Here is a 13,954-nt window from a genome sequence, read left to right on the forward strand (position 1 = left end):
TCCACTCCCTCTCTCCTCTCTCCCTCTGTCCCTCTCTCTTGTAAACCATGGCCTGAGTTAAGGGAGGTGGCGGGTGGGGGGTGGGTGCTGTCACTAAGATTTCCTGCTGTGTAGGAATCGCTTTCATTTGGATTTCAACAAGGGACCCGGTCATTCTTGTTGTGTAACTGACCATTGTGGTTCTCCAACTAGGTCAGCTGGTGGGGCCTCTGCAAGGCACAGCCTTTGGTAGAGCATGGTAAAGCAGAAAACATGATAAGATGAATATCTTTGGATCAGATTAGATGCCATTTTATATTAGATTCTAGACATGAGGGAACAGGTGCCAAAAATCTGATAAAAACATATGTGAAACCAAGGATTTACTGTATAGCACAGGGAACTCAACAAGGACTTACTGTATAGTACAGAAAACTATACTCAACATCTTGCAATAACCTAAATGGAAAAGAATCTGAAATATATATATATGTATATATGAATCTCTTTGCTGTACGCCAGAAACTAACACAACATTTTAAATCAACTATATGTAGGACATGGCTTAGCGACTAAACAACAACAATACTTCAATAACAATTAAGAAACACAGTATGTGAATATGTTCACTGATATGTTATTTCAATTAGGGGAAACACTGGAAACATTCTAAATGTTTAACAGGAGAAGAATAATTAAATTACCTATAACCATTTTCAATGCATCTATTAAGGATTCATCAAAAGTTTTAAAGATCCTTCAGAGAGTCTTGAATGGTGTTGAGAGAAGTGTCTATGATTTGTTAGGTTAAAAAAAGTAGAAATGAAGTTACATATGAAGTCTGAGATCAATTATATTTATCATATGGACAGAGATCCTTAGAAAATACACCACAATTTTAGGACAGGTTATAGCTCTGCATGATGCAATGTTGGGTAGTTTTTATTGTTTACTTAGCCTTTTCAGCATTTTCAAACATTTCTACAGTGAGTGTTTATTGCTTTGATTGTCAGGAAATAAAATGATTATAAAGTGGTCAACTTCCTGGTGGTAGTGGATTTGGGTCCACATTTTCTTTCAATACCATTTTTTTTTATTAACCCTTACTACACTCATTGGAAAAGACCCTGATGCTGGGAGGGATTGGGGGCAGGAGGAGAAGGGGACGACAGAGGATGAGATGGCTGGATGGCATCACCGACTCGATGGACATGAGTTTGAGTAAACTCTGGGAGTTGGTGATGGACAGGGAGGCCTGGCGTGCTGCGATTCATGGGGTCACAAAGAGTCAGACACGACTGAGCGACTGAACTGAACTGAACTGATACTTTATCTGCCACAGCTCCTCCAGTGAGGATCTGGAGGAAAAAACTGAGACTTAGATGAGGACTGGGCGATGTTCTCCTACACACAGAGCCACAGCAATTTTCCTTGGGACCGGAGGTTTGTGGGCACCTATGAGCCACATGCGTTCTGTCTGGATTCCTGTCTGCGGATTCATAGAAACTAAGAAAGAAACGAGGCTGAAAGAGCCTTGCATCTGCTGATGGTTCTCATCTTCAGAGCAAAAGAGTTCTAGCAGCACAGCCCTTCCCTCCTCTTATCCCCACGGCCCCTGCTCCCCTAAAACAATGTTAATGAAAGTGCAGACAGATGTTTTCAAGTTGTGGTAAGGCAGCCTGGTTCAAGCAAGGTGACTGGACTCCACACGCTGAGCTTTGTAGGTTGTCCGGCCAAGAGACGACTGGTTTGAAAGTAACAGACGGACTTGGGCCAGCCAGTGTCTTCAGTCTTGTGCGTTTCCTCCTTGTGTTAAATGGATGTAACACGATTCAAAGCTTCTCTTGGAGCTGTGTCCCATGACCTCATCTTCCACTGCCTATACCCATGGGGTGAAGTGCTCCCTTCAGGCGCTGAAGGGTGGTGTTGGAGGAGGACTTGAGCTGGGGCTGAGAACAAGTCTTAGCATTTTTAGGAAAGGAGACGAGTCTTCCGGATACCAAGCCTGGTGATGCAAGATGCAAGATGGTGATAGTTCAGTTCATTACATCCACATACTGTTTATTGAGTGATTGTCTACATCTTGAGCCAGGCATCCAAGAATTCCCCCAAATTCTTAGAGAAGCCTCAGTTTCCTCCCTTAGCATCCCATCTGACCTTTTCATTAAAGGCTTGGATCCCCATGTGGTGTGGGACCAGTACTGGTCTTGAAATTGGTGAGTCTGGGTTGAAATCTCACCTCTGTCACCTGCAAGTACTGTGGCTTCAGGCAAGTTACTAAATCTCTCAAAGGCTTATTTTCCCCACATTTAAAGTAAGAATAATAATGCCAGCCTCATGAGGTTTTTATTTACTTACTTACTGGTTTATTTTTGGCTGTGTTGGGTCTTCACTGTTGTGCGAGACCTACTCTAGCTGTGGTACGAGGGCTTCTCATTGCTGTGACTTCTCGATGCGGAGCACGGGCTCTAGGCTGTGGGCTTCAGTAGTGGCTTAGTTGCTCTGAGGCATGTGGAATCTCCTGGGAGCAGGGATGGAACCTGTGTCCCCCACATCGGCAGGCTGACTCTTAACCACTGGACCACCAAGGAAGTCCCTGAGATTGTTTTAGAGTAGGGTTGCTAAATTTAGCAAATAAAAATTTAGACATCCAGTTAAATGGGAATGTCAGATGAATGAAAATACTCTTTTAGTATTAGTATATCCTAAACATGGCACAGGATATTCTCATAACTAAAAAATCATTTGTTTCTTATCTGACGTTCCAACTTACCTGAGTGTTCTGCATTTTACCTAACAATCCTATTCTTGTGGCTGAAATGGAGGGATTTATCTGCAAGCCCCTGCCCATGCCTCGGTGAATACTCTTTCCTCTGTACCTTCCCCTCCCAGGGAGGGCCCTGTGATTATGCTTCGCTTTTCCGTGGTAGGAGACATAAAGACTGTGATCAGGTTGGTGGAAAGAAGGTGAGCATGATCAGTGGACATCTCCACGGGAGGAGTAAGAGAGGAGAGAAGACGTGCGGGCTGGTATGAACTATTTGTTATCCTTTAGTTGTTCAGTTGTGTCTGGCTCTTTGCAACCCCGTGGACTGCAGCACGCCAGGCTTCCCTGTCCTTCGCCATCTCCTGGAGTTTGCTCAAACTCATGAGCTAAGCCTCTAGCAGATAGTGTCCTTTGATCGTGTGTGCCTTTAGATGCTCCACCTGTTCTCTGCAAGGCTGTCAATGGAGGTGACACATGGGGTCATGAGGCACCCAGACGGGGATGCTGACCCCAGGGAAACCCCAGCTATCCATGACCATTCATAGGCTTCAAAGGCCAACCGCTGTGTTAGACAGAGGGACTTTCCTGGAGGTGATTTTTACAAAGAAGGGGTAAAGGGGACGCGGTGCCCCAGAGGCCTTACTGAGATTCTGGGGAAGTCCGGGGTACGAGCTGACGCTGCCTGTCCTTCTGCTCCTTCCTATGGCTCCTCCCAAGCACCCCCCCACCCCCCAACTTGAATCCCCTCCGACTTCAGCTCCCTGGGCCCATGGGGTGGAGATGGACAGGTGGCAGGTCACTCTGTGGTCTCTGTGTCCGTCGCAGGCTGCTCCAGGGCCCCCAGAACCTCAGGGTGTCATTTTCCTCTTCTGATCATCGAATTCCGGGTGAGGAACTCAGCTGTCGTCGGCTTCAGGGAATTTTTCCACCAGGATTGAAATCGGGGCCAAGACAGTGGGGGCATGCAGAAGGCATTCTTTCTACTGTTCAGATGTGCTTTCTCTTTAGTGGGGGCATTAGAAAATGCTGTTTTTACCCAGAGTCCTAGATGAAAGTGTTGAATTGCATCACAGTGAGAAAACACAGGAAAAGAGGTCCTCATTTCTGCCATGTTTCCCCCTTCATCCAGCCTTTTAAGATTTAGACATTTTAATATGTATTATTTAAAGTTAACAAAACTAAATTAATTCAAGCCATGCCCAGTCGGGGTGGGGGTGGGAAGAAAAGAAAAATTTAAAGGGAAACCTCTGTTTCAAGTCTCTACTTAGGTGTCACAGTCATCTTGTTACTCTTATTTTGGAAGAGAAGAAGTAATATTTGACTATTACTTTCTAAATATTTTTCCTCTCACTTAATATACTTTCTAAAATTTTTATTCATTCTAAGAAAAAAAATCTTAAAATTTTTTAAATTTTATTTTTATTTTTTATCAAAGTACAGTTGGTTTACAATGTTGTCCCTGTCTCTGCTGTATGGCAAAGTGACTCATACATGCATTCTTTTAAAAATATTCTTTTCCATTATGGTTTATCCCAGGAGATTGAATATAGTTCCCTGTGCTACACAGTAGGACCTTGATGTTTATTTATTCTAAATGTAATAGTTTGCATCTACCAACCCCAAAGTGTGTTAGTTGCTCAGTCGTGTCTGACTCTTTGCTACTCTGTCCATGGGATTTTCCAGGCAAGGATACCGGAGTGGGTTGCCGTTTCCTTCTCCAACCAACCCCAAATTCCTCCCCAGATTCCAGTCTACCCCTCTCCCTCCTCTCTCCTGCTCATGGCAATCACAAGTCTGTTCTCTATATCTGTGAGTACGTTAAAGAATATCTTTAAAATGTAGCATTTGATATATTATATATTTTCCTCCCTATCCTGTGATGATAAACACATGCTATTAAAAATTTAATACGCTCATCTGTGTATCATTTAAAACTCTTTCAGGAACACAGTTCTTGAACAACTTCATGAAGTTATTTGAAGTCAGAAATTCCTATCCATCATCTGGGTAATAGGCAGACTTAGTGAAACGTCTACTCCATTCTAGAACATGGACTTTCTAGGTATTTAGTCCTCCCAGGAACACTAAGGTATTTTTTGTTGGCCCCATTTTACAGATAAGGAAACTGAGACTAAGACAGGTAAAGTCAAGGTCATAGCGCTGGTAAATGGATGTCAGATTCAAATCAGAGCAGTTTGAGTTTAGAGTCCATGCAATCACCCCTCTCTCTAATCTCTTAGGAAAACAACAAACCCAACAGGTATTGATAACACCACTTGGCAGGAAAACAGCAGGCAATAGTTTTGTTGAAAGAGTTCATTCAGAACGAAATGGTAAGAGTGTCCTTCCTGTAACTTTTAATGCATTGCATGCAGTTTCCAACTTGCAGAGGTTGGATTCTAAAAGTTGATTTAAAAGCAGTTTCACCATTCCCTTGCTCTGTGCTCCGAGGCACTTTGTAGACACCTCTCCTGTTACACTCAGCATCTTGTCCCTTGGGTGCTTACGGTTCTCTCCCAGACAGGGCTCCCGGCTGCTCAAAGCCAGGGACCTGGCCTTGTGTTTCCTTTGGTATTCTCAGCACCCAGCACAGCACCCAGCCCTCGGAGACCCAAAGTGTACATGTATTATATTAAATTACAGGTCATTTGTTTGGAACTCAGCACACATTTCCCTAAAGAAATGCATTACAAACGGGAGTGGAAGTGTTACGTTTCCAACTAGCCCACAAGAGTTTCTTTAACCTTTCTCTCGTCTACCAAAAGTACTAAGTTATCTGGAGCCATGGGTGGGGCGAGAGGTGGGGTGGTGGGGACAGGGAGATAGAAATCTTCCTCCCCTTTTCTAGGTCAGACCTAGATGAAATATCATGTGGATTGGAGTTCATCTTTGGCTCCCTCCAAACTCCTTTTCTATCTCTTCCATCTGTCTGTCATTTCTGTCTCCAGGATTTCTGCTCAGTATCCAGCTGTGGCCCCTTGCCCAGGTCTTCACTTTTCTTCCCCGAATAACCTCCTTGACCCCCTTCACCAGTCAAAATTCCTGTTTCCTGAACGCAAGTGAGCACAGTTGTTGGGAAATGCACAGATTAGCAAGAATTAACTCAATTATTGCTAGTCTATGGAAGGACTGATGCTGAAGCTGAAACTCCAATACTTTAGCCACCTCATGCGAAGAGTTGACTCATTGGAAAAAACCCTGATGCTGGGAGGGATTGGGGGCAGGAGGAGAAGGGGACGACAGAGGATGAGATGGCTGGATGGCATCACCGACTCGATGGACATGAGTATGAGTGAACTCTGGGAACTGGTGATGGACAGGGAGGCCTGGCGTGCTGCGATTCATGGGGTCGCAAAGAGTCGGACACGACTGAGCGACTGAACTGAACTGAACTGATGAATGATAGCCTCTAACATCCCTCCATTACCACCTCACCCCCACCCTCCAGTGCTAAGCACATGGCTGTTTATAGCACAGTAGGATTTAGATTTATAGGCTTTAGAGACAGATTTGAATGCTGGTTCTACCTCAAAGTTATATGGCCTAGGGAAAGTAAGTTCTCTACACCTCAGTTGTTGCATCTGTAAAATGGGAATAACTATAGGTATATATTTTTTCTTTTGTCTGCACCATGTGGCTTGCAGGATCTTAGTTCCCAGACTAGGGACTGAATCCCAACCCTCCACAGTGAAATTACTGAATTCTAACCACTGGACTGCCAGGGAATTCCCTAGAGCTATTAATAATAGTCTTTTTAAATTTTAAATTATTTTTTGATTGAAGGATACTTGCTTTACAGAATTGAGTTGGTTCCTGCCAAACACCAACATGAATCCTCCATAGGTATTCATATTTCCCCTTCCTCCCACCTCCCACCCCATCCCACTTCCTCTAGGTTGTTACAGAGCTCCGGTTTGAGTTCTCTGAGGCATATAGCAAATTCCCATTGGCTATCTATTTTACATATGGTAATAGAAGAGAGCTTCTAATAATCCTTTAAAAACATTTAGTATTATATCACTTATCAGGCACAGTGCTAAGGACTTTTAGTTCATTGATTGACTTTATCTTCCCAACAATCCTGTGAGGTAGATACTTGATTATTAACTGTTACAAAGGAGAGTGACTCTTGAAAGAGATTTCTAGTGGTAAATTAATTATTATTTATTCCCTGCCTTCCTTCTTCCAAAAAGGCTTTAAGACAACATGCTACGTTGATAACATTTCTGGCAGCATGGATGGGAGAAGACCTTCCTGGGAGGAGATTTTTCAGGGCAGAGGGAGCAGGCATTGCTGTCAGATCATCCATGGCTGAAAATGTATCCTGAGAGTCCATTCCATCATGTGGTTCCTGTTTCCACAACTTCTTCCCTTCCTCTGCCTCTGAATGTGCCGAATCTGCAAGTGGTCCAAGTTTTTTCTCTAGCCCCTTTCTTTCTTTTTTAATTTTTTTTACACAGCCAGTGACAGCTGCAAGGTGGTGGGGGCCGGGCGGATGGCAGCAGCTGTTTGTATGTATGGGATCTCTGTAGTCTTTCTTTGTGAGTCAGGGGCTGTCTGTATATATCACACGCTACCACCTGGCAAGACATTTCGTTCCATGTATGTTGTTTAAATGTTTCCTGGATGATATCATAAACACAGAAGGAGGGGGGACCTTCAGATATGGATTTCCAGCCCTTCACTTCCCAACGCAGGAACATCCTAGGGCGATTTTCTCCTCTAGCTCAGCAGACAGCTTGAAATTTGCTCCCTGGTCCTTCCTATTTACCAGATGCGGAGATTTTAATGCCAGTGGGGCAGGCATCTGAACAGAAGCCCCAGTGTAGTCCTGGAAAACACCGAGCAGAAGCCGAAGGCAGAGGCAGGTGGCGGGCTCGCCCCACGGCCCCTCGCTGGGGCCCTGGGGATTGAGTACCTTCCCTTCGCTGGGTCTCAGTTTCCTCTTCAGTCAAGCAAGCGGGATGAGCTGAACTCTCTCTGGTCCCTTCTGCGCTTTCAGACTCTTTGATTCTTTGATAAACTACCCAGGACAGAGGGCTGATCATCCTTGGTAATCCTGCCCTTAGGGTGGACAGTCTGTTGTGACCCATGTAAGCCTGTTCAAATGTTTCCTCATCCTTAAAATTAAGCAATTTCCCCATATGCTAACTGAACATTTCTTGTAATTTGAGGGTTTTTTTTTTTTTTTTTTTGGTTGTCATTGTTATTAGGACTTCTAAAAATGGAGAAAGAATTCTACCCTGTATTCCTATTATGGTGATACCTTTGTTATACATATGCTGACATATTTGTTCTAACCTAGATGATTAGTTTTCAACGACTTAATAACAATGGAATTCTATTTTTATATGACATTTATATTTAAAAGCTGGGTTTCGCTTGTAGCTCAGATGGCAAAGAATCTGCCTCTGCAAAGCAGGAGACCCGGGTTCAATCCTTGGGTCGGGAAGATCACCTGGAGAAGGGAATGGCAACCCACTCCAGTATTCTTGCCTACAGAATTCCATGGACAGACCATGGGGTCGCAGAGTGTACATGACTGAGTAACTAACACACATGTTTAAAAGCTATTTCACATATGTAATTTCATTTGAACCTCAAACTAAAAGTAAGAAGAAAAATTGTAGTCATTTTTATAAGTGAAGAGTTTCAGGATAAATAAATACAAATTCCTTGAATAATATTTCATCTTACTAAGTGTAAGAGTCAGGATCCAAACCCAGGTCTTTGCTCAGAGTCTAGTGCTCAGGCAATGAGAACTCATATTAATTTACACCAGCACCACCAGCTAGCTCCTGTTGCTTGAGTTTCTGCTGTGTCCTGGGTACCCTACTGTGTGCCTGCATGCATGCTCTTTTGCTTCGTTTGTGTCTGACTCTTTGCGATCCCATGAACTGTAGCTCACCAGGCTCCTCTGTCCATGGGGATTCTCCAGGCAAGAACACTGGAGTGTGTTGCCATGCGCTCCTCCAGGGGATCTTCCCGACCCAGGGATTGAACCCGTGTTTCTTATGTCTCCTCCATTGGCAGGCAGATTCTTTATAACCAGTGCCACCTGGGAAGCCCAGGTGCTCTGCTTCCATCCCAAATGCTGGAAGCAACTATGCAGTAGAAGTATTATCACACTCAGTTGAGAGATGAAACAATTGAAGTTAGGAGAAATCAAGCTTGCTAATGTGCGCTGAAAGCAAAATTCAAATCCAAGCCCATTCTTTTGACAGTGCCTCCTTTCACTTAAATATGCATCGCCTAAAAGGAAACCTAATATAGTTCAATTTTCAGAATTTTTTTTAGGCTACATGAATTATGGTTCCATGAAAGTACAGTTAACGAAAATGACCAATTGTTTGAATCCTGTTCAGCCTACTGGAATTTGTCTGTTGCCCTTAATTTCTCCTGTAATAGAGCAGTCTGCTTTTTGGTCTTTCTTTTCTAGATTTTCTCTTATTTATTTCAAACAATATTTTTATTACTTCTTTTCCTGCATTCTCTTAAAATATCTCTTTTTAAGAGATTTAAGATTTAAGAGATTGGCGTTTAAAGTGAGCACGGCATTCTTAGTTAGAACTTGGATGATGACCAGTAGAAGAATGAGACTTGAGCTTGCTTCCTCTTTCCTCTCTTTTTTCCGGTTTTTATGCCCCAAGATCATTTTAAGTTTATTTGTAATCTGTTTTCCTGACAATTTTACCTAGTTAATCCTTGCCCATTTTATATCTGCATAATTCATTGCCTATTCCTAAACACCCCAACTTCTTTTATGAGGTGGGGATAATGTGTGCAGTGTGAGGAATAGAGTCAATAATTATGTAATATCCTGTATGGTGACAGATGGTAACTAGATTTATTATGGTGATCATTTTGAAATGTTTAAAAGTATTGAATTACTATGTTATATAATAGGAACTAACATAATGCTGTTGGTCAGTTATATTTCAAAAACAAACTCATAGAAAAAGAGATCAGATTTGTGGTTGGGGAAGGGGATGGACTGAAGACAATTAAGAGGTACAAACTTCCAATTATAGGATAAATGAATAAGCACTAGGGATGCCATGGACAATATGATAAATATAATTTACACTGGTGTATGTGATATATCAAAGTTGTTAACAGTTCTCATCACAAGGAAAAAAATTTTTTTCTATTTCTTTAACATTGCATCTAATGAAATGATAGATGTTCACTAAACTGTTTGTGATCATTTTATGATATATAAGTCAAATCATTACACTGTATACTGTAAACTCATACAGTGCTATATGTCAATTGTATTATATAATGATTCCTGTCTTATTCACATGTCATAGATTTGGTGATGTTCAATCAAACAGTGTGTTGGGAAAGTATAAAGAACCGTGGGCATGGAGAATTATAGTATATTTTGCTTTTGACAAATTTAATCTATAGAAATGGAGCTAAATGGATTGTTCAGGGAAGTGAAGATTTGAATGTTCTGGATTTATTAGTTATACGTTGTATATAATAATTATATAAAATAATTTAATATGTCACTAAATCATTTTAAAAGAAAGACTTTATATGCATTATTTAGAGAACTGTCCTTTTCCGATCATAGACTGACATGTAGGGGTTATTCAAACACAAGATTGATGCCTTCTGTGCTTCTCCCCATACCTCCTGGTTTTCCCAAAGTTTTCTGCCTGTAGTCTCTGAGCTACTCTCCTACAAGCCCCACACCTGGTATTGTTATGCACCTGTGTTAGCTTTCCTTCGCAGAAGTCCCCACTTTTCTGGTATTAATGAAACCTTTTAAGATGTTACCTCTTTTCATGTAGTTCCACAATGATAATGAATTCCTGGCATCCATTGACTGAGAAAATACTCAGTGACCATAGGACATTACAAACCCAGAAAACGCTTTAAATGGATGTATATTTAATTGATTACAACTGCATCCAAATGCTTTTGAAAAATACACAGACATATCTAAGACCTTATTCCACCAGGCATGCATATGAACACTCAGCAGGCACTTGTCACATAAAGACTTGGATAAGAAGAGGATGAAAATGTGCAGCTAATGCTTGTGGTATCTGTGGATTTGTGACTCTTTTGTCCTAACTCCATCCCCAATCCCTGCCCTGGGGTCCAGAGCTCAGAAACCCCTCACCCAGTATACAGTAGGCCCTCTGTTGTCTCAACTGGATTATAATTTTGAGATAGCAAGCAAATTGCAGGCCCTTCTGTATCTCCAGCAGAACCCAATATTGTACTGAGAGAAAGCTGCCCACTTTCAGATAAACCAGGAACTTGATTAGCATCAGCTACCAACAGATGTATTTCTGGAGGACCTTATTAAAAGGAAGCTTCTAAAATTTAAACCACCTAGAAGGAATAGGTCTTTGATTTCAGAAAACTTGTGTTTCTCTGCTAGGGTAAGTGAAAGTAAGTATGGAGTTAGAAAAGCTTGAGAAGGGGGCAGGGCCTATGAAGCAGAGCTGCTTGCTCAAAGGCAGGGAGAGCATAGCAACCTCATCCTCTGAAGCTAGGCTCAGCCTCTGCTAAGTAATCTCAGGCTGCATCAGAGAGGAGGTGACCAGAACACTCCCGGGTGGTGACTGAACTGGCAGAGGAGAGGGTTAGTTCACCATGTCTTGAGGTGGCAGTGGCGAAAAGCAATGTATGGATCCATAAATCACAAGCTAAAGCACAGTAAATATTTTCATGGGCAAAGTGACATCGAGAATTCATGAGAGGACTCACTCACCTCGACAGCGCTGGGTAGAGCAGTCCGATCATGTTGAAGAGAAACTCTTAACACAGGTTCTTCTTGGAGACTCAAGTGACGTGAAAGGCTGTAGAGAGAGCCTTGGGCACCCTGACTCTGGTGCCCACTTCACCTTGCAGCGAAGGAAGTGAAAGTGTCAAATCGAAGAGAAGAAAGTCAACATTCTGTCTAAGGGGAAAAATGCAGACACAGGCTTTTTTTTTTCTTTTTATGGGGTGGAGGGTTCGGAAGTTCTCTGGTTGAAGAGGAATCTGTAAAGGGAAACAAGAAATAATCTTTCCTAGTTCTTGTTTTCCCTGGTTTATCCTGAAATCTGAGGCATGATTTTTATATATAAATAGAAGCTGCAAAACAAACTGCCAACGGGATAAGGGAGAGAAATGATGTTACAGCTGCTTTAGGTTAATTTGATTTTCTTTCATGTTTCGGAGCTGCCTTGATATTCCTGACCTCAGTGATTTCTGTTGAATTGAAATTGTTGGGTGAAATGGATTCCCCTAGTCCTAGACAGAGCCTTAACCATAGAATTGTAAGGAAAATATCACAGAATTGTAAAACATAATGGACATTGAACTTGTGACTTACTGAAGGAAAGGAATGAATGAATTAGCAGTGTGATCTTGGTGAAGAACGTTCTCTGGCCCTTTCTAACTCCTCTTAAGTAACATCATGCAGACCATGGGCCAGTTGACCTTACGCCCAAATTGAGCTTGGTGACCAAGTGGGACCAACTTGTCCCAGGCTTTGTCAGCTTTAGCATGCAAAGTCCCACATCCTGGCAAACCCCTGATACAGGTATACTGGGACAGGGGTTACCCTGGGCCTCTGTGACCCTTGCTGTGTTCCAGGGCACACTAATGATCAACCTCTAGGGCCTTCGGTTGCCCTGTCCTGCATATCTCACTCCATCTTATCAATTGGGAGTTGTGGTGTGTTGCAGATACTAATGATCATTTTTGCCAATTTATCTTCCCTTAGCACCTCCTTCCTTATTGGTGAAGCCCTGATTTTATGCTTTTGTCCACCTACTGAGTGACTGTGTGCCCAGAAAAGGTGACCATAATCCCAGTTCATCAAGATGGGGGGAGTGGATCTTGATTAATCTAAGACAAGCACGCAATTTTAGTCTCCTTGCCAGAGACTGCGTTAGCAGGGGACCGTGGTATGCCCTGGTGTGGTATTACCAGTTGTTAAAACTTTGAAATGCTTTGCAGTGGTGGGTACAAAGATGTTGCCCAAGTGCACTGGCTCCTGCCCCAGGATTCCTATGGTAAACTGCCCTGTCTCAGCTACTGAAGTGTTAATGTCTAGCAACACCATAGGGTTCCCTGGTGACTCAGTTGGTAAAGAATCCACCTGCAATGCAGGAGGGTTTTGGGTTGGGAAGATCCCTTGGAGAAGGAAATGGCAAACCACTCCAGTACTCTTGCCTGGAGAATCCCGTGGACAGAAGAGCCTGGTGGGCTACAGTCCATGGGGTTGCAAAGAGCGGACATGACTGAGTGACCAAGCCACCATCACCAACACCATGGGGGCTTCCTGGACCCTAACCCCAGGTCTCCTGCTTTGTTGGTTCATTGCCCTTTCATTCGTGTGTTATTAATATTTATTTTGTAGAATATCTTGCCTGTGAAGCGAAGTGAAAGTTGCTCAGTAGTGTCCAACTCTTTGTGACCCCAAGGACTGCATAGTCCATGGAATTCTCCAGGCCAGAATACTAGAGTGGGTAGCCTTTCCCTTCTCCAGGGGATCTTCCCAAACGAGGGATCGAACCCAGGTCTCCTGCATTGCAGGTGGATTCTTTACCAGCTTAGCCACAAGGGAAGCCCAAGAATACTGGAGTGGGTAGCCTATCCCTTCTCCAGCGGATCTTCCCGACCCAGGAATTGAACTGGGGTCTCCTGCATCGCAGGCGGAGTTTTTGCCAACTGAGCTATGAGGGAAGCCCCATCTTGCCTGTATGTGAGCTAATTCTGGGAACAGGTGTCAACAGTAAGAACTCCATCCACCTTTTTTTTGACTGTGCCACACAGCATGTGGGGTCTTAGTTCCCCAACCAGGGACTGAACTCATGTCACCTCCATTGGAAGTGCAGAGTCTGAACCACTGGACCACCAGGAAAGTCCCACCCACTTTCCTAAGTGGTCCCAGTGGCTGCTACCAGGGTCCAGGGTCCTCGGGCACGGTGTGGTCTCAGCACTGATGTCCACAGTGGCAGGTAAAGTGTTCAGTGCCAGCCCAGTTCTACAGCATCATTCTGGGCATAGCCTATAAACCTCAGAATGCCTTGGTTTTTCAGAGAATACAACCTTTTAGTCAATCCCTTTTCAGCTTCAATCACTATGCAAGTTAGCTTTTGTATGTACCACGCCACCTGAAACTTACTGTTGTAGAACAGTAACCATTTATCTAGCTGTAGGTCATCAATCCGGACTTGGCTTAGCCAGGTTCAG

At 43.2% G+C, this 13,954-nt stretch overlaps 1 protein-coding gene across 1 annotated transcript in view; it reads right to left on the reverse strand.

Annotated features, from left to right (window-relative positions):
• Nucleotides 1–11,585, reverse strand: part of RBPJ (recombination signal binding protein for immunoglobulin kappa J region) — a 226,429-nt gene extending 214,844 nt beyond the window's left edge. Inside the window, exon 1 of the mRNA XM_043438827.1 lies at nucleotides 11,481–11,585. Within this exon, the coding sequence (XP_043294762.1) occupies nucleotides 11,481–11,512 (32 nt within the window). The 5' untranslated portion in view covers nucleotides 11,513–11,585. The remainder of the gene's footprint in view (nucleotides 1–11,480) is intronic.
• Nucleotides 11,586–13,954: the final 2,369 nt, after the last annotated feature.

Source organism: Cervus canadensis, chromosome 19, assembly GCF_019320065.1.
Source record: "Cervus canadensis isolate Bull #8, Minnesota chromosome 19, ASM1932006v1, whole genome shotgun sequence".
NCBI lineage: Eukaryota > Metazoa > Chordata > Mammalia > Artiodactyla > Cervidae > Cervus > Cervus canadensis.